Below are 24321 nucleotides of genomic sequence, written 5' to 3' on the forward strand. Positions count from 1 at the left end.
GTCGTGGCTCACGTTAGCAGCGACGTTGTTTCTCTGCTGGACTGGCGTTTAGTTTAGTTTAGCCGAGGAGGGGTTTTTCGTATTTGGTCGGTTTTCTTCGCCTTTCCCACCCCCCGAAAACCAGGTGAGTCCTGTCTGTGTTTAATGTAATGTACTAGCTGCTGTTCGAGTGTTTTACGACTCTTTGGTGTTATCTGGATGCTGCAGCTTAATTTAACCTCTGTAAACTTAGTTACGTAGTTGTGAAATAACAAAAAGTTAACGTTAACTTGTGTCGTCGGAGCTACCTGGCTAGTTAGTCTTCACCTGAGCGACGACGGTTTTAGCTAGCAGTGAATTGTTACTATTATTTTTATTTTATTTTATTCATATCTCGGGCTTGTTTTATTACATTTTATTTATCTTTGGCTTTTATTTTCATTATTTCGGGCTTGTTTTATTTTATTTTATGTTTTTTTTTAAATCTCGGGCTTTATTTTTTTTTTTACCTACCTGCTTTTATTGACATCAACTATGTTAAACTCCGTAATGATGGACGCCCCGTGAGCTCCAGACAGCAGTTGTTGCTTTCACGATGCAAATTGTTGAGTTTTGATTCACTAACTAACTAAACTGGCAACGTTTCTTTTTTCTTTTCTTTTTCTCCTTCTCCAGCTCTTCATATCGGATGAAATCTCGTCTATGCCATCCATCCCGGTGTTGTTGGTAGGGGCCTCTGCTGGCAAACTGCGTCACCGAGTGGGCGCAGGCTGCAGGTATCCATCTCTGAATCTGCATGTTGGGAAGTCTATAGCCATGGCACGAATGACCTGGAAACCAAAGTGACTGAACTTCTAACCCACCATGGAGCCGGAGTGTGATTCAAACTCCGGGGCCCACCAAGACCTGAAGTATCCACCCGTACCCAACTCTCAGTGTGAACTGGCCATGGGTGATGGAAATATCAGCCTTGTGGACCCAGTAGTGAGGGGTGGGAGCGACCCCAGCGCCTACCCCACATCCAGCTATCAGAGGATTGTGCGTCAGAGATTCATCAGGAGGAGTCTGTGGTTTTCTGACACAGACGAGCAGGCCTTTGAAGCACCTGAATGTGATAACAGGAGTAAGATCCTGAACATAAACTTGAGAACAATAGTGGACAGGACTCGGGGGACTAGTAGTGGGGTGCAAGAGGGCTCCAGCACTGAAAGTCAAGGTGGCCAAAAAGACAGTGCGACAGAGAGCGCCAGTGCTGATGAGGAGAAGGAAAAAGGTGCAGATGCATTAACTGTTACGTGCAGCGATGGTGCTAAAACTGCCATTAAGGCAGCCAGTGAGGAGAATGAGGAAGAGGCAGAGATGAAAGCAGTCTCCACATCTCCGGGAGGAAGGTTCCTCAAATTTGACATCGAGCTGGGGAGAGGGTCCTTCAAGACGGTCTACAAGGGCCTTGACACTGAGACCTGGGTGGAGGTTGCCTGGTGTGAGCTGCAGGTAAAGTACTACAACTGCCCAGCTGAATTTACAGTCTGTCTCTCTGTATTACCAAAGCAAACAAAATGCAGCAGTCACAGGTTTTAACCTTCTTGCCATTCTTATACCTGCACATTAGCCTGGGAGTGGGAGACACTTAAAACAACATTGAAATGTTACTTTTAGATAGTTATTGAAATATTTAACAACAACCATCCTCACATGTTTCCTCTCATGCAAATAGCTTTTCTGTCATATAGTGATTTATATTAATGGTGGGATGGCTGACTCTCATTAGAAGCCCACTCCCTGTGTTCTGTGTTAAGTGAAGGTTCACGCATCATTGTGCCTTAATGGCGATGTCTTCGGGGAGCTGTCAATCAACCAGTGTCTCACGAGGGTGTGCGCTAAGTTGCTAATGGGTTACCACTAAATTTTAAATGGTTTACACAGGAAAAGTGATTGACAAGTGTCCGCTGCTGACGTGGAGAGATGCATGCCGCCGCTGAACTCTTGCGATCAGCAGATTTGGAAATGCACAAGGAGAGTCTATCTAGTCTTGCATTACACAGACACAAGAAAATCACCAGCTTAGACTGTGCAAAGGTATTAACTAATTATTTCCGTCCTTTGGAGACTGCAGCAGGGATTATCTCTCTCCCTCTCCCTCTCATGGGCTTAGGGGGGGACTACAGTAAGCATGACTGGCCCCCTCTGAGAATGAAAGACTGCACTGCGATTTATTATTCTTTCACCATAGAGATTTAAGTAGTTAAGGATTCAATTTACATTCAGTGCTCCTTCATTTTTTGCTGTAGTCATTTGCCCAGCTGACAATGTAATGCCATAGAGCACAGTTATTGGAGCGGACAGTGCAGGGGATGCTTGTGTGCGCTCCGTCCCAGCAGTGTGTCTCTATGTTGCGAGCTGTGCTTCTCCCTGCCTCCCTCCCTCTGTGCAACAGGAGGTAGGCAGACAGGAAGCAGCTGAAGTGCGTTGGAGCCTGCTGGGAAGTGTGTGGTGGTCCTGTGGCCTCAGCGAACACTTAGCTCTGGATCCTGAAAATGTGCTGCGTCAGAAACCTGAGCAACGAAAGAATGCAGACTGCTCGATGCGTTGAAAAGAACTAGACCTATTTGTATAACTCTAGCATCACAAGACAGTGATGCATCCCATCACTGTAAAGATAACATGCCATTGGCCAGATACAGTAGTGCCAAGAGACACACAATGATTTCATTTGGAGGATGAGGTCATACAGACTGATAGTAACAGTGAGCAATCCCACATCTCTCTCAGCCTGACAGCACCAATCTGCAGTAGGGCTCAGATGATAGGAAGAGGAACAGGAAACAATTTACTGCATTTTATTCTTCCCCAGTGAGACATATTAAAACTCCCTCTAGTGGACAATCAATAATGGCTGTTAATCACAATACTAATGTTCTGTCCTCACAATCATGTTCTAATCTATTCCCTCTATCTGATATGGATTTGTAGCTTTAACTCAGACCAACTGTCCAAAACCCAATGGTATTCGATTTTAAATGGTTAAAAAAAAAACAGAATCATTTAAGTGTTTTTGCTATAAAAAAAAAGATAGATTATAAAAAGTAATTTGGTACTGATATAAATGATAAATCAATCGCTCATTCCAACTCAAGTAATTTTAAATATTTCAGTTTGTCTTAATTTGCTCTAGTACAACAAATGTATCATTTAAGTCAAGGGATTTGTAAGATACTTAATTGAGATGTAAACACTAGGGGAAAAAAAGAAGTTTGAATGGCATTTAAGGGTCGTAAGTTATATCTTTTTTTTTTGGAAAAAGATGCGATAAACTTAACACACTCTAAGACTCGTGGTCCAAGCCAAGAATCCACACTGCCCACGATCTTCTCAGTGATCAACAACATAGTGGAAGTGCAGGTATGAACTAGTCTTTATGTTTGAAGCCAAAATATCGAGGGTTTTTCTGGCTGCGTCATGCGTGTTTGCGTTTCATTGTTGCATGTATGGGGACGCCACCTTTGCGTCGCTCAGAGGGAACTGTGGTGAACAGAACAGCAGAAGGTAGATGAGCTTTCCGAGTTAGATGGAGCAAAGGAGATATGACTGTGATTTTCCACTGTTTTCCCTGCTTCGAGTGGTCACATGCCTTTCTTGCCTAGAAATTTTAATCTGGTCCTGTGTTTATTCTTGCTTTCTCCCCACCTTCTCTGTCTCACCCCCCTGCCCCGCTCCTCCCATGCCATCTCCCCCACATCTCTGTTCTGTGCCAGGCTGCTGGCATAACACAGATGGCCCTGGCTCAGGCAAGGATGTTAATCTGAGAGAACGATGCCTGTTGTGATTTTTTCTTTTTTTATTGTTAAAGAAACACTTCTTGTCCCTCTGTTTGCCTTGTCTCATGCTGTCATTGCTCATGGGAATTTGTTTTTTAAACTTTGGAAACTTCCCGTTTCTGCCAATTGTGGCTCTGTGTATAGATTTTTATCTTGATGATTAATGTTATGTGCACACTTGCAGATACTGAGTTTACTTCTGATTTTGTGCAGACTTCTTCGTGGTATTTGGCAGTGAGCTTGTTGTTCTGTAGATTAAATCTAGTTCTCAACTTGTGAATGCAGAGCTGGCTATGATACCATGGTGTGGATTAGAAGCTGCCTGTCTGTGGATATTTGCAGGAGATTTTGGCATTCTTCATCCAAACAAGCCTTACAAATGAGGCCATGAGTCACTAGGTCAATATCTTGGTTTTAAAAACTGGGTTTTCCTTGTAATTATATATTAGATTTGGCCATGTTATGTTGGTAGCATGCTTTTGAGCATAGCTTGTGGTTGTCACTTTGTATTAGCATGTATAGGGCTACCAACAACTTTCTCCTTGACTAGTGAGATGGAAAAATGAAAACAGAGTTGAAGAAGCCCAAGTGGGTCATTGGTTACAGCCCATTTGGCTTGAAGAGGCCCAGGGAAGCGAGGGCAGCCAGACCCAGTCGTTATGGCTAACAGTGCCTTATCAGCGGACCCCATCTTCTGGCATGCCTGAGGTCCCGTGTCACTTGGCCAACTGAAGACCCTGAGGGATGAAGAACAAGTCTGTTTGAGCCACGGCAGTGCGGTCTGTGATATAGCTCCAACAGGCTTGTTGGTAAGAGGCTAATTATGGAAATCTGGATCCAACACATCAAAATCTTTGCACAGTCAGGAAAATGAAAGGTTTTAAAAGGCTTACTTGCGTCATGTTAACATTTTTCTGACAGATCTGACATAAGACTAGTTTCAATTATAAGCCAAACAATTCAGCACAGTCTCAGAATTGCAAGAAGGTTGTATAGCATGCTACCCTTCCTGCACATAGTAAGAAAAGGCTATCAGTGTGCAACCACGGCAAGCTACAATAATAGTAAAGTTTTAACAACAAAACTTGGCCATTCATAAGCTTTGAATATGTGCCAGAGCTGCTTGTTATTAGGTGTGCCTAATAAAGTGCCCAGACATTTGCGAACACGGCCCTTGTAGGTGAAGTGGTTTAAGAATTGGGGTGTTGACAAGAGGAGAAAAGTGATCCTCCTCATTTAATACTGCTGAAGAGTCTACAAGCAGGGTTTTGCTTATTATAGGAGAAGTAGGAAAATGTTTATAGGAACATTTCCTGTACTAAGAATGCTTGTATAAATCAAATGTTTGGCAGAAACAGCTAAAATATACAGTGGGGAACAAGGAAAGACCTCATAATACAATACAATACAATATCAACTGCATAATTGGTTTACAAAATGTCAGAAAATAGTGAAAGGAAATGACCACAGCTCTTTTTCAGTCCTTGTGTTCTAAAACAGCCTATACTTTCCAAAATGCAATGATATTCACTTATCAAAGTAGTTGCCAATTAAATCTTCTGTCAAACAAACCATTCAACTAATCATTACACCTCTAAGTTACACTGTTTGTTGCTGCTGCTACATCAATGCCAGCAGTGGCTGTCTGCCATCAATCCATGTGGGCTGCTTTGTTTTGACTTAAAACCTGGTTTAAAAAAAACCCCATCATGGTCAGACTTTTATTTAAGCTGACACATACTGCAGTTTTTAAGTGGTGAACATGTGAAATACTGCTTGCTGTGATCAAAGCTGATAGCTATGATATTTTCTTTAATCATACCAGCATTTCGTGAATACCCACCAGAGTCCCACATTTAGCACACGTACACTCCTGGCTGCAGGTTAACCAAGAATTGATGAAGATTTAGCTAAATGGCCTTTGACCTCCCTTGTCCTTCCTCTTAACAATAGGAAGTGTCACAACAGCTCATTAGGACTAATAATCCCTGTTGGAATTTAAGGGCGTTATTTTGTATGAATGAATCTGGAACACTTCTGTATCCTGTTAAAGCCTCCTGCTTAGGCTCCTGTGGTATGAAGACATGGGTTACTTTTAACACAAACTCCATTTGAACTCAGCATCACTAAGCTATTTATGTAATGATGAGTGACAAACACATGGCCTCATTGCAGTACTGTAGCCAGTAGGGATAGAGTTAGGGAAAGTGCAGATTTCACATGTTTCTGTTCCAACATTTATCACCATTTAACAGGGAGAACCAGAAGTTTTGTCTGTAACACCAGCACTCTGACTCTTGCCTCCATCACTGGTTCCTTCCTCCTGCCATTGTCTTCCCAACTGAGCTTGTGTCTCCTGTGAAACCTAACAAACACGTGGCATCATGTTAGTAAATAAAGATTTTATTGTCCCTTTCGCATATATCCTGCCGCGGCTGAAGTGTCTTTTTACCTTCCACAGCCCTGAAGTAGCATTTGCAGTTGCAGTATAGGCAGTGTTGCATTGAGCACACATTGAAATCGGTTTTTATTATTGATGACCTGGACACGTTTTGGAAAAGGCGCCACAGGAATAAAGAAACGACCCCGCTTTCGAATTTTCCATGCAGGAAAAGCCTCGCTTGTGTTTAGCCCTGTGTGGTGTTTAGTCTGGGTCAGGGTATTATGCTGAATCAAGGCTGTCTCTCTGGCTCTGTGCCCCCACACTGCAGCGGATGATAAAATGGTCAAGGGAGGGGTGGGGTGGTGGGGTGAGGATTTGGCCGTGCCGCACAGTTCGACTCAGGACATCTCTGCCCAGCACACCACTGTTCTCTGCCTCCTCACATCCCCGACCATCATCACCAGTGAACTGGGAGACGGGTCACCTTCCTCACTCTCACTCTCTGGCTTGCACTGGTCCAATCTAGGCTCATTAGGCTTAAGTCTGTTACATGGGGCATTGAGAACATTTGTTGAATATTTGTTTCAAGTTCAGAACAGATGGGTGAAATTGCCACCCTGGGTATCATAGCACCACAGCTATTTGTAGCTGGTATGGTTGTTTTTTTACAATCTGTCTGAGTATCTGTGCGTCCCCAATAACAAGCATGAATGTTTGGTGTCTGTGCAAGAGTGTGTGTGTGTTGTAGATGTCACCACCAGCTGTCGTTGCTCAGGTTCTGCTGGACACACTAGTTAGTGCTGCTTCTTGTCAACAACGAAGCCTCATTGATTACAAATGAAAAAGCCAAGAACATGACCTAAGTCGCTCTTTGTCGCCTGCATGTGTTCCCAATAAAGGATTAATATTCATCGTTAACATCAATGTTCGGTTTTTCATCTAATTAATCAAGTAATAGTTTGTCAACAATTTGTGTGTGTGTGTCATGGAGACCAGAGAATAAGAATCTGATTTCAGGTCCAGTGCATTGTCATGGATGAAGAAATAGGTGTGTTTGCTATATGTGTGTGTGTGTGTGTGTGTGTGTTTTGTTTTTTTTTCTTTTTTCAAAACCAGTTTAGACTCATGGGTCATGGCCTAAACAAGTTACACTCACTGAATGTGTTGTATTTACCTTGTGAAATCCCCTATTTTTATTTCATAAATGTGCATTCATTTATAATTGACCCATGGCCTATCTGTGTCTTACTCAATCATTAGAAGAATTATTTAAGTTCATCCATAAGGTATCCTACACCTCATCACAAGTCTTTTTTTTTTATCAGGTCGTGCCAGAAAATTTTAGGGATACTTTAAAAAGGTATTTGTAATGCATGTTAAAAAGATATCGCCAGGTTGTTACCTGATCGCAAAACTCCAATATGATGTCAGTACTGACCTCGTAAACCAAGCCACAGAACAGAGATGTGATCATTCAGCAGTTGTCATGACCCTTGCATAAGCAGCATTGGTCTTTTGAGGAGGCAAGTGTGTAATCAGCAATTTTTGCGTCTTTGTCACTGTGTCAAAGAACTGTTTGTTTGTCAGCCTACGTATTTATTCTGTGACAGGAAAGAGGTTTACAGGAGGTTTGTATGCTTTAATCCACATTGGCTAAGTCCTGGTCAAAATCAGCGAGACACACTCGTACAGTATGTGTGTTGCATTAGTGTTAAAGTCTAAGTGCTTTTCACTATAGGCCACTTATAATCCATTTCAATCATGAAGTGCAGCAGTGGCATCATGTGTTACTTGGAGCTGTTTGTCATATTTTTTACTGTTAAGATAGTGTGTTAGGGTGTGGTGCTGTCGGTCATATCTCCTTATAGCTTTAGCTTATGTCCTCTTAGCTAATTCTTAACACACCCAGGGGGCAGTCATCATAGACAGCATTGTTGTCTTACTGTGATAGCATCTCAGTGGCTTGTCATCTTTGTCATTCTTGTCGTTTAGCCTCCTCTTTGACTAGGCTGGGTGATATAAATGCATATTGCTCTCAACTTGCTTTTCCTCTTTTCAATCAGTGCCAGCTTGCCTGTTAGTACATAATATTCAATGAAGAGTGGCTGCATGGCAGAGTGCAACACCGAAACTATTGGAGTGGCCAGTGCAGCTGCTGGCCGTAGCCTCCTGGAGACTTGGAGGACCGGTGGGACACAGTCCAGCCGCGGGCCTGCCTGCTGGCTCATCGCTCATCCCGCAGCAGCTTTTGTTACAGCAGCAGAAGCACTGCAATAGTCATCTGTTATAAGGGGATGGGTGCAGAGGGTGGCGGGGTGGCCAAGTAAATTAGCATACCTTCTTCAACCTGGCAACCAGGGTTCATGCAGCATGCGTCCAAACAGCTTCATTGTCAGTCCCGGGTCTGAATAAGCTGTGAATAAGACACAGCTGTTCGGGGTGGTCTTTATTGTCGTGTTGAAAGCGTATGCTATACCCTAGTTGCTCATTGGTTTCAGTGTGTGTCTGTGTGTGTGTGTGTGTGTGTACATGACTTTCTATGTTCCTAGAAAGGCAAGTATTTAAGTGATTGAGAGATTAATCTGCACAGGTTTTCCTTTTGAATGTGATCGGGATTTCATAAGAGTCTAGTTTATGTTTAAGTATATCCTGAGGTGAAATACAGTATTTCCCTACGTAATCTTCTTAGCCAAATGTTGTGACACATATTGAGTACGCTGGGCTTAGCTGTCTACAATTTATAGCTAGAAGTTGTTGACATTGTTGAATATTAATCCCTGTCACACTATTGTTACTAACTCAAAAAGTTGCTAATCTGCTCCTTGTTAACGAAGGATCAGGATGAGGCCAAGTTAATGAGGGAAAGAGGAAATTGTAATTAGGAACACAGCGCTGTGGAGAGAGACCAACCTAACATGTGTAATTTAGCTGCCATAATTAGGACGGATGCTGAAACCTCTTACTCTCCTAACACATGTAGTCCCCTGGCTATGGATCTCACTGGTTCACTGATATGTGACATCTGAATATTAGGTACAAACGTGTGAGCTTTTTATCATCAGGAGTATGTAAGTACAGTAAGGATAAGTAGCATCACATAAGACAGACTGATGGTATATCTTCAACCTTCATTGTAGCTTTACCATTAAGATGATGACTAGTTATGTTATTGGGTTGTTTTATAAATGGATTCTAAACCATTCTGGTCTTAAATTTTCTTTCTTTCTTTGTTGAACATGCAACATTTAAAAAAAAAAAAAGGTGAACTACAAAGCATTAAGCCAAATTTAAATAGGGCGTTGTTGTTCATTTATGAACAGTGACAACCAGAACGCATTGATAGGCGACAGTACCAACCTTGTTGGGAAGTGAGTACCTTATAAGACTGTATGAATTAATACCAAAGACTAATCAGTACTTTTTTTTGACTGTTATGTTTTAGTCTTTCCCCTTTTTAAGAAAATAATTTTAAAATCAAAACTATTGCCGATATTTAATAATTCTAATCTAATAGAAAATAGCTATAGTATGTTTACCTGCTGTAAGCTATATCAAAATGTGTCTATAGGTTTCTTGGCTTTAAGTCTATAAGATTATTCACCTCTTCAATTTGGTCTTTGTAATTTCAGCTATGAGATATGAAGAATCCATCTTGATTAGTGTCATGACTCGGCTTTTTTGCATTTTAAATCAAATTGTGTGTGGTTGTGTGAGAGCTAGTGGTTTATAATAACAGAAGGGAGCTTGGTGTTAATAATACACTAACCAGACTCAAAAGTTGTGTTTATAAAGTTTCCTGTGCTCGAGAATACCATCAGCATCTTTATGTGTGTGTATTTCTGTGTGTTAGGAATTAATCTGTCACCCTGTTTGCTGCATGGTACTTAGATAGATGCTCCGGAGAGAAGCTCTGTCTCAACACCGCTGTATCCTGCAGCCTCTGCCCAGCTAGAAGTCTGATTCTATTGGTGGATAATCAGTTTTAGATACTCATCCTTCCTTTGCTTTTGGCACTTGCTACTTTTTTATGATTAAACAAAAAGTGCAACTGCAGGAAAAATATCACCGTTAGGGAAACAATGTTTTGACTCACCTGGCTACACAGTTGTGCTTACTGTGTGTGTGTGTGTGTGTGTGTGTGTGTGTGTGTGTGTGTGTACAAGCACACTTGTGTTTGTGATGTTTGATCATAAGTTTTTTACACTGCTGCTCATGGCAGAAATTCCAATTTAATGGTAAATCCCTTGACATGATTCCTGAACTCTCGACTGTTAGCTTAGTACTCACGTGTTAGAAACCGAATCTTCCAGAGCTAATATCACTTAAAGGATGCTCATTGTTTGACAGATTTGTATTGCTTTACATGTGTTGTCTCTTCTCTCTGCATGAGTTTGATAGGCTAACAATCAAGCTTGATTAGAGAGAAACCAACTGCATTATGCTGCTTATTTTTAAGAGCCACATCAGACTATTCAGTAATCTATTTATGTATCAAAGGTTTAATAAGCTTTATTTAAAATGTTGCACATTCAAACTAACAATCTGTGGTTTATCACGTGTCCAGATGTGTTTTTAAAGTAGACTTGGCAAGAAATCAAACACAAACACAAAACAAAACCTGACGGCACCTGGAGTGATGTCATCTTCCAGTGAAAACTGACTGCACATTTGTTAGCATAGGTGGCTTCAGTGCAGTTTTATCTCCAAACAGTTGCATGCTCTACCTTAAGGGTTATATTATACATTTCATTATTAGTTGACAGTGGGATAGCTATAGCAGTTGATGTAAAAAAAAGAAAAGAAAGTATAACGTTAGCTTCTTCAACTGGGAACTGTAGCTCCTCCAGCTTTGTTCTATCTACCCTTAGATCTTCAGGTGAAGCAGCTGAGCTGATAGTCATCTCTCCACACTCTTGGACAGTATGCGGTAAAAAACAACATGTGACACTGGGCCAGGAACTTGATTTCAACACATAGTTGTGCAATTACATGGTATATGAGCCAGCAAAGTTCCCAGGACTAATACTTTAATCTGTTACCTGGTCCCACCAGAGGCCTACTGTTTCAGTATTTCATTCTGATATGTCTTTCATGCTGCTGTATGAGCTACCAGAGCTGTAGAGGTAATAGAGTTCAGCAGCACACAGATGTAGTCAGTGGCAGCAGAGTGGGGCACAGCTTTATAGATTGCTTCCTGCTAATGTCACAATCTATTTTTCTGTCCCTGCTGCCCAGTATGGCTTTCTGTGTGTGTGCTTAACCTCGCCTGGGCGGCTCCACACGCTGCTGTAGCCATCTGGGTCTTTTCTTTGAAGAGGTATTCAGCGCAGGCTTAATAAGATTTTGAAAACGTGCACACAAATACTTGATGTTTGCTGCAGTAATGATTTTCAAATATAATGCAATAATGAGTCACACTTGTTCAGAGCTTGCATCCCTCACAATAACTATGAGTCTCACATATTGATGCTTCTGCTATGTGCTTTGTCTGGTGCGTATGCAAAGTTTGTATGTCTTGGGAGTGACATTCTTCTAGTGTCTCAGTGCACACATGTATCTGTCTGTGTATCTCGCCATGCTGTGCACAACACCTCTGTTGCCTACATGTGGCTTCTGAATTATGCAGAAGCCCCAGTGTCTTCTCAGAGGGAAAGTAGAGGCAAATGGAAGTGTGTGTGTGTGTGTGTGGGGTGTGTGTTTGGGACTTGAGGAACACTCTGTGGTGGGGGTTATTGGGGTTATTTAGGCAAAAAAGCAGCAGGATTCCTCAAAGATGAGAGTAGAAATGATGAGAGGAGGAGGGGACGAGGAAGAAAAAGGAGTAATGTGGGGATGAGAGGAAAGTATTGCCTGTAGGCAAGAAAACTGCATTGCTCGGGGGTTAATTTTAGCTTTTAGCCGTCTGTCTCATTCCTCTCCCTCTCTCTTTTTAGACCTGTGTTTCAGGTATACTTCAGTCCATGTGCTGCTCCTGTGCAGCAAAGAGCACTTGGGGATAACCTAGCCCAACCTGGGCGGCCCCAGCCCCAGCCTCGCATAGCTCAGCTTGCCTCAGTAAAAAGGGTTCTCTGCAGAACTGAATTATTCATGGGACTTCAGAAGAGTGTGGTGAAAATCCCCACCCCCCACACACTTGCACACAAAACCTGATATGCCACATTCACACACACACTCATAGAGACACACACACATGCATGCCATGCTTATCATCTTATTACTCCACACTTCAGGACATTGCGTCATAGCACATCTTGCTTCGTTGACAAGTTTTAGGTTTTAGGTTATTCAGGCAGTTTTTTGTATTTTTTTGCTATATATTCTCACTGGGAGTTCACTAAGGTTGAATAATTAAATAGATTAGATCTCGCTAGGTTGTGTTCATTGCATTCCAGCGTCTGTATAGTCTATCTCTGTAAGGGGTGGGGTCGTGCTTCTGGTCCATGTGTTGAGTGTACGACATGTGCGTTTGTTACGTAAGTCGTTGCTGTGGTGGTTTAAAAAAAGGGGCAGTTGCAGTACAGAAACCCTTGGCGCTACCTAGAGTAAGGTGTTCCCGGTGCGGACTCAGCCCTAAAGAAAACTGGAGAGGGAAGCGATTGAGAGGGAGTGGTTACGGAAGATGTGTCTCTCTGTGCGTGTGCGTGGGATGTTTGGTGATGGAGAAGGGAGTGGTTGGTGTTAGTGGTGCAGAGAGGGAGACGGATTGCAGATATGGGGGGAGGGGGAAGGCAGCGAAAGGTAGTGGATGAGAGAGTGAGCGTGCAAGTGAAAAAGATGGGAGAGATCAATGACATGTAACCTTTAGCTGCAGTGTGTCGTGGGCGTGACCATGTTAATGTGTGGGTTCGTTCTCCCCCTGGAGTCATTGTAGACATTAAGGGGTGACCAACCACAGCTACAGAGTCTCTGGTTCTGGATAAATTAAAACCAACTAAGTGAAAATTACACCTGACTTGTATTGCACTACAAAATACGACGTAAATGCCAGATGGGCAAGATGTGAGTCATGTTACTGCTTGAGAAAGCCAATGATCTGGATTCTGTCCACTCACAAAAAGTGCAGATTGTAATCATCCTTGATATACACACAGTCCAAATAGAGATGTATAAATGTCTCAAAGAATGACTGTAATTTCCCTCTTACTCACTGTCTTTCCCTCTTAATATACCACACTGGATGCACTAATTTAAAATGTGCAGGGAAGAGCCTCCAAGGTGATGGCCTCTTCCATCTGGTAGTCACTGTGAAGCAAATATGTTATAATTAGTATCTAGACTTTTGCGTTTGAAATTCATAATATCCTTCTGCTGCATCCGTCGTCTTTCCTATAGGATCGCAAGCTGTCCAAGGTGGAGCGTCAGCGCTTTAAGGAGGAAGCAGAGATGTTGAAAGGTCTTCAACACCCCAACATTGTTCGTTTCTATGACTTCTGGGAGTCGCCCCTTAAAGGGAAGAAGTGCATTGTTCTAGTAACTGAACTCATGACATCAGGGACTTTAAAAACGTGAGTACATTGTGAACACAATTATAGTTCAGAAAATTGTGCACAGCTGTATGTGCCTCAAAGAGATGTTTTTTTTTTACAACAGTTAAAGTAAACTTACTTTCTGGTGTTGAAATGTCGTAATGGTTGACTGAAAATATATTCTGTAACTCCTTCTTTCTCTTACAGCTATCTAAAGCGTTTCAAGGTAATGAAACCCAAGGTGCTGAGGAGTTGGTGCAGACAGATCCTGAAAGGCCTCCACTTTCTCCACACCAGGACCCCACCCATCATCCACAGAGACCTCAAATGTGATAACATCTTTATCACTGGACCTACTGGGTCAGTCAAGATTGGGGATTTAGGACTGGCAACACTCAAAGCAGCCTCCTTTGCCAAGAGTGTCATAGGTAGGAGACTTTGAAAACAAACTTTGCAGATCATGGTTTAGGTAAATCAGTAAAACAAAAAACATTATACATCCATTGGTCAATCTCTGTTTTCAGGCACCCCTGAGTTCATGGCTCCAGAGATGTATGAGGAGCACTATGACGAGGCTGTGGATGTCTACGCCTTTGGCATGTGTATGCTAGAGATGGCCACCTCAGAATACCCCTACTCCGAATGTCAGAATGCCGCTCAGATTTACCGCAAAGTCACAAGCGTGAGTACAGATACTGACCAATTTCCCTGCTTGTTTCATAAATTAGATAAATTAGATATGTACGGAAAATATTTACCATACATTTCGTATACGTATATAAGTTAAATTGCCTGAAATTATAACAGATAAAGAAAAGTAAACAACAGTAACCTCGGTGCCTGCTGTGACAATATACTCAAAATGAATATGACTATTTTTGCACAGGGCAGGGCACATTGTGTTAGCTGTCACATATATTGTATGCAACACAGAAGGAATGCTTATGGCATTGCATTGTGTTCTGCTGTGATGGATGCATTTTGTCATAATTCAAGGACATGCTGTGTGAGCCTGTAAAATGAGGCGTAGAAAATGAGTTAACGTTTCTTTTTTACTTGCTTCACCACATAGAAAGCACCAGGGTTTTTAATTGAAGTAATGCAGCCTTTTTTTTTAGAGTTGAAGATCTCTGCTGTTCTCAGCTATATGGTCTTCAGCCCTGAATTTCTTGGGTGAAGAATCTAATGAGCCATATGGAGTCACAGAGGGAGTCCAAATCTCCTTTGTTTTTTTTTAGATAAAGCCTAAAGGCTGTATTCCATTCCATTTTGATGACTGTGCCCCTGCTAGTAAAGCTTCCTGCAAACTGTTTTAGATCACGTGGGGTCCAAAGTCATGACAGACCTCCTGATTTGATGAAGAGTATTGATCCCCCCCCCCCGAGACTTGGCAGGGTTGGAATCTGAGAGATGACTCTTTTACCTGCTGTTGGAGAAGCAAAGGCCTCGGCCTGTATCAGTGGTTGGGCAGCATCAGTGCAGCTGTCTCTGGATACTCTTCTCTGCATTGTTACCATATGCATATCGGAGTGCCCTGGAGGGAGCACTGCAGGATATTAATAGATTGATCAAAGAGAAACCCTGATAGCTTTAAACTATTCCCTGAATACATACAGTATGCAGCTGCATAATTGGTAGGAATGTTAATGTGGATGATGCACACAGATAATCTCAGAGATGCAGAAAATGCCTCTTTCAAAAATTAACAATCTCCCAAGTGATATCAACACCACACCATAATGCTGCACTACAGAGAGTGTGGGCAAGTTGTGCCTGCAAAAAAAATAAGACAGAAGGTCTGAGCACTGGACTGAATAAAATGTAGTCTTATGAAAAAAATCCAGCATTTAAAAAAAAAAAAAAAAAGATTTTCTAGCAGCAGTAGAACAGTTTACAGATATATTCAATGAACCAGGAGAAAGGATTCACAGTTGCAATAAAACCATCCCACACAATGTCTACCTTGCAATAAACTATTTACCTTTAATGTTCCAGAGAACACTATCACTGTCATTGCATTATACAGTGTGTGGATTTATTTTAATTGCTAAAAGTGACAATCTAAGCAAAATGTACTGAAATAGAAACTTATCAAAACATCCACTTGTCCACTGTCCGTCCATTTGCTCTGGATGTTTCACAGCAGTAAAAATACTATAGGAACCAGCTGTGTTGCTATTATAGTGGAGAACAAAGCAACATCAGGAACAAGACTTCCTCTTCTGACAAATGGAAGAGCATCAACATCCACACCTGTCAATGAACTCATAAGGGTTGTGTTTGAGAGTTGAGATGGAAGTTGTGCATTAAGCTATAAACTGTATGTTGAGCTCTACATGAAGAAATGTTGACTATGATGCAGAGGTAGCTTGAGAGATTTCTCTGGATGCTTTTTGTGGTTTCTGGCCTCCATTGCTTGCAACCAAGATTCAGTCTGACCCAAGCTGCCGTGCTCTGTCAAGGTCGACAAGCCTGCAGGGTGTGAGCGTCTGATTCTTTAAACATAAGATTTTAGGTGGAGTTTCACAAAAACATCCGCAAACGCTCTTTCCTCTTGTTTTTCCTTCATCGTTATTTCTCATCAAGACAGTATCCTTTTGTGGCATGTCCTCAGCGCTTTGCTTACATTTCCTCTTCCTCAGGGAGTGAAGCCAGCCAGTTACAACAAGGTCATGGATCCTGAAATCAAGGAGATTATTGGGGAATGTATCTGCCAAAAGAAAGAGGAGCGGTGAGTGAATGTCCCGATCACTGTCCAGTGTCGAGCCCACAGAGCCCACAAGGTGCCCTCTCATCTTTCGGGCCTTATCTCACCTCCCCTGCTTCATTGCATTGACGCTGACAGTTGGGCTGTCAACAGCACTGCAGCCTCCCTCCGTATCTGCAGGGTGTCTGTCGATCCAGTTCTGTTATGTAATACGTTTGTGTACAGAAGGGAAAATAACCCTCAATTAGCTTCCAGTGATTTTTTTTAATTGGAGCATTATTGAATTGAGTGAGTAACTTGTCCTAGCAGCATAGGTAATATGTCATGTCACACTCACTTGGACACATACACACACATACACACCAGGATTTTTGTAGCATAATGCCAAGCTTATCTGCAAACAGATGAGTGTCTGCCGTGTGTGTAGTGCATGTTTCTGAATCTGAGCTTCACTGTTCCTTCTCCCAGGTACACCATCAAGGACTTGTTGAACCATGCTTTCTTTGCTGAGGACACCGGTGTGAGGGTAGAGCTAGCTGAGGAAGATGATGGGAAGAAGGCCTCAATAGCCCTCAAACTGTGGGTGGAGGACCACAAGAAGTTAAAAGGGAAATGCAAGGAGACTGGAGCCATCGAGTTCACGTTTGACCTGGAAAAGGAGGTGCCTGAGGTGGTGGCACAAGAAATGGTGAGTGACTAATTAGTCATACATGTATTTAAAGATACACCTGGATTTGGCTCCCTGTGAGTGTGTCTTATTACATTTTTAAACTGTGGTGATTGCAGCAAAAATATTTTTCTGTCACCCAGACATAGTTGAACGTTTTTCAAAATTCTGTTTTGCACATGTGTTTGTTTTGTTTGTGGCTTAGTGTGCTCAAGCTGCTGGGAGTGCTCGTATCTCATCAGTGGGGAATGCACTCAAATGTAGATTGCTGGTGTGATAACTTACTGCTATTCCAGGAATACAGTGATTAGGTTTTATTTTTTCCTTTTGGTTTGCATGGTTTTCTCCAGTATAGATCATGAGATAAGGTGCTCACAGGCCCAGCAATAAAAACCTGGTCCGGAAATAAGCAAAGCTCTCTGTGTGGGAGTCATAATGATACTGACCTCAAGCCTTTAATATCATTTATCTAACATTCTGCAGTACAATGAAAGTTTCTTTAACTGCATTATGGGATCAAGAGAATCGAGTTAATGACAGCTGGAGAATGTAAATATTACAGATGTCAGGCTGTGCTCTTCTACGGAATAAAACAGGTCTTGGTTGTGGCGATGGTCCTACTATGGGAGTGGCTGAAAAATGGAATAGAAGCTAGACTGTGACAAGATTTTGATAATATCGTAAATGTAGGATGTGCATCGTACAGTGTGACTGCTACTTCAACCTACATCTACCAACCAATTGATAAGAATGTTTGCATGAAATGACACACTGATCAATGCATTTTCTCCCACGTGGCAGCAGTGAAACAGATGTTGGTTCTTGGATATTGACTTGTGTTGTAGCAGTTCAGTAGGTGTTAATCATCAGAGAGTCTGCATGTATCTAACCTGATACCATATCCACATTTCTTTGACGTATGTGACAGTCTGTTTCATGCATAAAGGAGGGGTGTTACAGACAGAAGATTTGACAGTGGCTGCTTTCCTAGTAATCACTTAGAGGTAGAGTGTGTTTCTTTCTCACACAGAGAAAAAAAAAAGAGAGCTGTTGCTTAATACTCAACCAACTGATCCAATCAGTGATATAACCTGCTTTCCTGGCTTTCTCATTAAATGCCTTCATGTCGGCAACAGCCAGGGGCCGTAGGCCTTATGTTTTTTGGATTGTCTGTTTGTTTGTGTGTCCGGTGTATGTCTCATTCTTATGAACACAAGATTTCCGTAATGCCTAGAGAAAAGTTCTTCAAATTTGGCACAAACACTCGTTTGGTCTCGAGGCTGAACTGAATTCATGTGCTAATTACGACACGCTTTAGCACAATGTCTACTAGAATTAAATTATGAGGTGATGAGATTTTACATGGTCAGAGGTCAACTCCACTGTGACAGCACAATGTTCTGCAAAAATACTTCTGGCCATAATTTAACACTGTAACTCCTGCAACCGCAAGACAGTAATTCTAGTACTGTCTCTTTGTTTCAAACCATGTCTTCCTTTTGGTTCATTCTGTCCTGCTCTCCCACACATCTCTTTCCCTCTTTCGTGTCTGCTCTCTTTCCTTCAATTTGTCTGTGCTGTTTTGGCCTTGACCAGGCTGTGAAGCTGGAAAAAAAGATTAAGGCTTCTGTAACAATTGCCTTGGGGATGAGGGCAGACATGTGGACCAACAGCACAATGAGATTGTACGACCAGCATGCTCCCATGTCGTGTCACCCCTCGTCCATGCTAATGAGTAATTTCTGTCCAGACAGGCAACCTGGGAGATGGTATTTTTTCACTGTGATAGATGTGGATGTCCTTTTTCTGGTCTGTCGTTCTTGCCGAAATGCATGCATAACCATATATTCCATACACCGTCCTCATCTTTGTTATATGCAGATATAACAGTCCTGTTCTGAGCAATGAACCAACTGCTGACAAAGGGAATAGTTCCCCACTGCTCTGATCCCCTTAAAATAGACTTTCTATTCCTTCCTTTCCTTGTACTTTCTCTCTCCCTCATACACTCCACTTTTTAATGCACCCTCTCTTCTCTCTCATGCTCAATGCTAAAAATATCCTGGAAGTCATGCTCTCCTCTCTTTTCTTTGTCAGGTGGAGTCTGGCTTCTTCCACGAGAGTGATGCTAAGACTGTGGGAAAGTCGATCAGGGACCGTGTGGCACTGATCAAATGGAGGAGAGAGAGAACAGTGTCTGCTGCAGCGGCGGTGGATCGGGGTGAAGGAGGGCACCGGGTCCAGATGACGCCATCCCAAGGCATCGCTGCTGGGGCTCCACCCATCGGACATCCCCCTTTGTTGGAACCAGAAGAGCCCGAGGTAGACCAGCACAGCAGGCTGCGTAATCTACCGACGAGTGCCACCTCAGTGACATGTAAGATTCGGTTCTCCTCCCCCTCCACTCAAAAACTCATGAGCTCAATTTTTTGACTTTTTTATGAGTACATGATTTGTGTGTCTCTGCAGCAGACAGCACACTTGACAGTGGCATGGGCTCCACTGTGTACTCAGACTCCCACAGCAGCCAGCAGAGTGTCCTCTACCAGTCCCTGCTGGAGCCTATTACTATGGCAACGCAGCAGGTCTGTATGAAGAGCATACACATCCAGGTGGACCATGTACATTCAGATTAATTGAAATACACACAGTTTTGAAACAAGCTGCTGCTCGTGTGGCCTCGATACTGAATGCAGGTGCTGCATCCACACATTGCAGTCAACATGCATGCATTTTTTTTTTTAAACGATCAGTCTTCATCATCCCAGTCACGCACGTTACATGCACATGTCCTGGCAAGCAAGTTTGTTCATTATCATCTCATCATATCATTCTTCTTCTATTGTAATGTTCATTTTGAGTAACACGTGTTTTGCTTTGGGTTTGCTGCTCAATCAGCGCCAGAGCAGTGGCCCTTTTCTGACAGATCGGCCTCACTCCTGTGAAAAGAGTGAAATATGGGGTGCGACGCTGAGCCCAGAGCTCAGGACTCGATTGGGAGCAACAGCCCGGAGAGGAAGTGCCCCTGTTCTAGACAGTCAAAGGGCAACACGCAACGCTCAACTCCATGGACTCAGACAGTCTCGTAGATCAGTCAGTCCCATCCTCATTGTACCAGAGAACCAGGCAGAGCTCAGCCCCTCTGAGCTTCACTCAGAGGCTGAGGACGGTTTTCCTTCTCTGAGTGCTCTGCCAATGCTGCTGCAGGTCTCGCCTGTCTCCTCGCCCTCTGAATGCCGCCGCCTTAGTGACACCAGCATCCGACTAGGATCAGAGGCCGGCGAGAACTTAACGCTGCCCGTGCCAAATGTACGCCGACACTCTGACCTCAGTAGCCTTCTGAGTATGACCTCTCATCATAACCACCATCTTGGAATGCATAAATCCCACATTTGCCAAGCCTGCCTCTCTTTGCTTATTTTGAGGTCACGGGAGGGGTGCCACCGCCACCCCTCCGTCGCCATGCCAACACCTCAGTGTCCTTGTGACCTTAGACACCACCCGTCCTCCGGTGGAAACATGACAACCCCTGGCTATGCTCGACCGAAAGGTTCGGGCGATTGCTCTGATTTCTCACTGCTGCAGAAATCCTTATACAATATAATCAGCCGCAAAGCAGCCCCTTGTCCCGCCCCCCCACCCAGCCAGGCCTCATCGATGCAACCCTCAGCCACCCGCAGGCCCGCTTGCAGCGATGGAGACGGCAATCTGAAGAGCCGTGTCTTGAGTGGCAGTTCAGTTCGGGAACAGGAACCCCTCCGGGACAGCGAGGATAGATTCTGTGCTGGAGAACCACAAGTTACCGGGGTGGTGGGAGTGGTAGGTCACAGTAGACGACGAGTCATTTTTTGTTTTCCATAAGGGGCCAACACCTGCTTTTACTGATTTTTCCCAGCCTGTAGGAGGCACAACGTTACTCTGCATGGAGCTGGTCTGACCTCCTGTCTACTGTCTCAGTCTTGCTGCCTGTATAGGCCCCCCAGAGCTGACGGCGATCTTCTTAGAAATGATAAGCTTGCTTGTGTCGGAGGACAATGGCACAATCTCTAACATGCGCAATCTCTGCTGATTAATCCTAACCAATCCCTTCTAGAAGTGACCTAGATTTTAATATTTCCCTTTCTGCTTTACTGACCCCATGCTGCAGCTGTATTTCTTCCCAGCTTGCCGTGGATATATGACCTCCGGTTGAAGGAGGGGTCACTGCACTGTCTGATCTCTCCCTCTCCCTCGCTGCTGCTTTTTCCTCCTTGTGCCCTTATTTTAGCTCACACCTGTCACCGCCTGCTCATTGTTGAAACAGATGTTTCATTAAGTTATTTTTATCCCTCATCCTTTCATTATACTTGCATCAGTTATGAGTTAATGTAACTGACACTGTTATTAGCTTTTATGGGGTTTTATCCATCCAAGAGGAGCTAACTTCCATTTCTCTCTTTTTTTTCCATAGACCAATTCTGCAGGTCACCAGAATCAGCCATCTGTCCAGGGCCTGCCTTCCTCCAGCACAGCAGCGCACACACCACTGCAGTACCTACAGCCAGGACACAGCTACCCCGCTGCTCCATATGCTGGTCAGGCCAGCGCTGCAACACCAGCCCCAGCTAGTCTATGTTTGGTCAACATCCAGCATGCAAGCAACTCTGCTGGCTATGCAGCTCCAAGTGTGCAACAGAGCCAGGCTGCAGCGAATATTTCGGCATCTGCTGTGCCACAGCATATTGCACAGAGCCACCAAGCACCAGGCCATCAACAGCAACAGGCGACAGCGGCAAGCTCTTTAACTTTTCCTCTTCAAGGCCATCAACCATGTCAGAGCTATGTGGCTCAACCTCAACAACAGGTTCAGTCTGCGTCGGGATATCCCACTACAGTTCAGCAGCAGACTACAGCAGCAGCAGCAGTGGGCAACCTGCCAGCACAGCAGCCAGCACAAAGCTACCCACTTGTATCTGTAGCCCCAACTATGGCAGCCACAGCCCAGTGTCATCCCGCACAAGCTCCCAGTGCACTGCAGCACATCCAAGCTACAGTCAAACTGCCAAGTCAGCAGCCTGGTCAGAGCTCCTCCACACCAGCACTTTACAGCCAACAGATACCAATTCAGCAAGAGCACCAACAGTCCTTACTGCAAAATACTCAGCCCAGTATACAACAATCACAAAATGCTGGCCAGGCTTATATTCAACCTCAACTCCAGCATACCCAAGATACTGTGCATCCATTACACCAACAAATGGCACAACAGCCTACCCACCCGTCTCAAAGTCTTCAGGCTCCTGCTCAGCAACAATTGCAAACCTCAACTTTTCCACAGCAGAGCCAGGGTGTACCCCAATCTACAGTCCAGCAGGTTCAGGCCTCAGCTCCTCAGCCTCATCCTCATCCTCATCCGACAGCAACCCCGGTTGTGCAGGTTGCAGCCGCACATCAGAGTTACCCTGCTGCAGGTCTGCCTGATGCTGGCTCCCAGAGCTATACTCATTCTAGCCTCAATGTGCTGCAGCAACAACAAACTGCTCCAGCTCAGACCCAGTACCAGCCTGCACAGTCTGCTGCTGCTCCTCAGAGCCTTCCAGTCCCTTCCCACCACAACCAGCCTGCACATGTTGTTCAGCAGGTGAGTGTGATGGAGTGTAATAGCTAGGTGGCATACATAGTGCCCCACTTTTAAAAAATTTTTTTGTTTGTTTTCCCTCCTCTGACCTGGCCCTGTTTTCATTTTTCATCAGTTTCAACCCTATCTTTGCATCGCTGCTTTCCTGAATCAGGTAGAACGCCTTTGTCTCATACACACTGTGGGAGGGAGAAAAAAAAAGCTAACATTGTTATTTAGGGCAGTGCTGTAACTACTTTTTTTTCCTACTCATATTGTGGTGCCTGGTTTTGATTTTGGTGCAGCTGTGTTGGTGGACAGTAGGTGAATGAAAAAACCAACAGCCTAATAACAGGAGTTTCCTCGGACAACAGCCAACAGAGAGATAATGGAAACAGTAATGAAAACAATAATAGTGGTTTTAGCCGCTGCATCCGCCAGCCCTCCCAGGCTTTACTCTGTGCCTGTTTTGTGGTGCAGGCCAGGGTGCTCCTGTAGATTCTGACTTATTCCAGGCTTAGAGACAGGATGGAAAATGTGAGCTATTCTGATCTGGGTCAATAGCAGGAAATGCAGATTTCCAAACTGAGAGATGAAACTGGAATCCCTGCCATTATTGAACTTCCCTCCCTCCCCTTTTCTCATTCTTCTTCCTGTTCTCGAATGTAGAATATTCCTGCTGGTCAAAGCATTTCACAGCTCGGGCAAGATGGACAGGGCCACGGACAGAATCTCACCCAGGCACTTCCTCCTCCACAGTCAGTGGCTCAGGCTGCGCTCCATCAACAACTCCAGCCAATGCAGTTATCAACCTCTCTACCACCATCACAGCCACCACAGGTATTGGTGTTGGTCTGTTCTCACTGCTCTGAAATTCTCGTCGTAGTTATTTTATGTCTGTGCAGATTCTTTTAGCTTGCATTATATTGACAGAGCAGTAACAATATTGACTTGAACCAAGTTGTGTTGATGCATCCTCCACCTGTGTTTGAACTTAGTTCTCTAGATTATTTGATTTTCCTCTGTCTCTTCCCTTTTTCTTTTCCCTTCAGTTTCCTTCACAGTATCCCACAGTCCAGGTGATGACAACTGTGACTGACTGTGAATCCTCCTACCCTCATTCCTGCACTGCCCCTCACCCTTCAGCCTCCTCTTCTTTTAATCACATCTTCCTTTCTCCTGGACAGACTCTTCCTGTAACCCCCTCTGTCTCTCCTCTCTCCCCTCTGCACATTGAAAACGAGTTAGTCTCACCCATTCCAGCGTCTCTCATGCCTCCCCCCTCACCCATGCTGGGTAAAATGATACCCACATCCCCACAGCACCAGCCCACCACTGCTCTGCAGCAGAGCGCTAGATTTGAATCCTGTCATTCACAACCTGCATTTATATCTGCACTAAACACCCATCCCATACACACACACATGTCCCCATCCCAAAACACACACCCTCCCACAAACGGCAGCACTCAGCCTCTGATACAGGTAATTATGATGTCTGCAGTGAGTTGCAGATGTTTGCCAAGAAGGTGTGAACTGGAATTTGAGTGTTTGTGCGTGTGTTAAAGGTGGTTTTACTGAAGTGAACCTTGATTTTATAAAATCTCAGACTCTCTTCTCAGATTTTTATATTTTTGTTTGCAATACAAGAAAGCTTTGTGACCGAGTATGCTGTTAAAATCAGATTAATTGATTAATACAGTTGA

General features: G+C 43.7%; 1 protein-coding gene across 7 annotated transcripts in view; it reads left to right on the forward strand.

Annotated features, from left to right (window-relative positions):
- The first annotated feature begins 656 nt into the window (after nucleotides 1-656).
- Nucleotides 657-24321, forward strand: part of LOC146984977 (serine/threonine-protein kinase WNK2) — a 40689-nt gene continuing 17024 nt past the window's right edge. The window contains exons 1-13 of one of the 7 annotated variants that reach the window (XM_085782668.1): nucleotides 657-1473; nucleotides 13513-13685; nucleotides 13854-14074; nucleotides 14171-14328; nucleotides 16289-16377; nucleotides 16822-17041; nucleotides 19118-19397; nucleotides 19490-19605; nucleotides 19919-20839; nucleotides 21471-22640; nucleotides 22753-22791; nucleotides 23286-23456; nucleotides 23669-24100. In XM_085782668.1, coding sequence (XP_085638794.1) covers nucleotides 844-1473; nucleotides 13513-13685; nucleotides 13854-14074; nucleotides 14171-14328; nucleotides 16289-16377; nucleotides 16822-17041; nucleotides 19118-19397; nucleotides 19490-19605; nucleotides 19919-20839; nucleotides 21471-22640; nucleotides 22753-22791; nucleotides 23286-23456; nucleotides 23669-24100 — 4620 coding nt within the window. In that variant the 5' untranslated portion in view covers nucleotides 657-843. The remainder of the gene's footprint in view (nucleotides 1474-13512; nucleotides 13686-13853; nucleotides 14075-14170; nucleotides 14329-16288; nucleotides 16378-16821; nucleotides 17042-19117; nucleotides 19398-19489; nucleotides 19606-19918; nucleotides 20840-21470; nucleotides 22641-22752; nucleotides 22792-23285; nucleotides 23457-23668; nucleotides 24101-24321) is intronic. The other 6 variants (XM_085782669.1, XM_085782674.1, XM_085782670.1 and 3 more) reach the window with 6 other exon arrangements.

The sequence above is a fragment of the Trachurus japonicus genome, chromosome 7 (assembly GCF_045865225.1).
Source record: "Trachurus japonicus isolate A0001 chromosome 7, Traja_1.0".
Classification (NCBI taxonomy): Eukaryota; Metazoa; Chordata; class Actinopteri; order Carangiformes; family Carangidae; genus Trachurus; species Trachurus japonicus.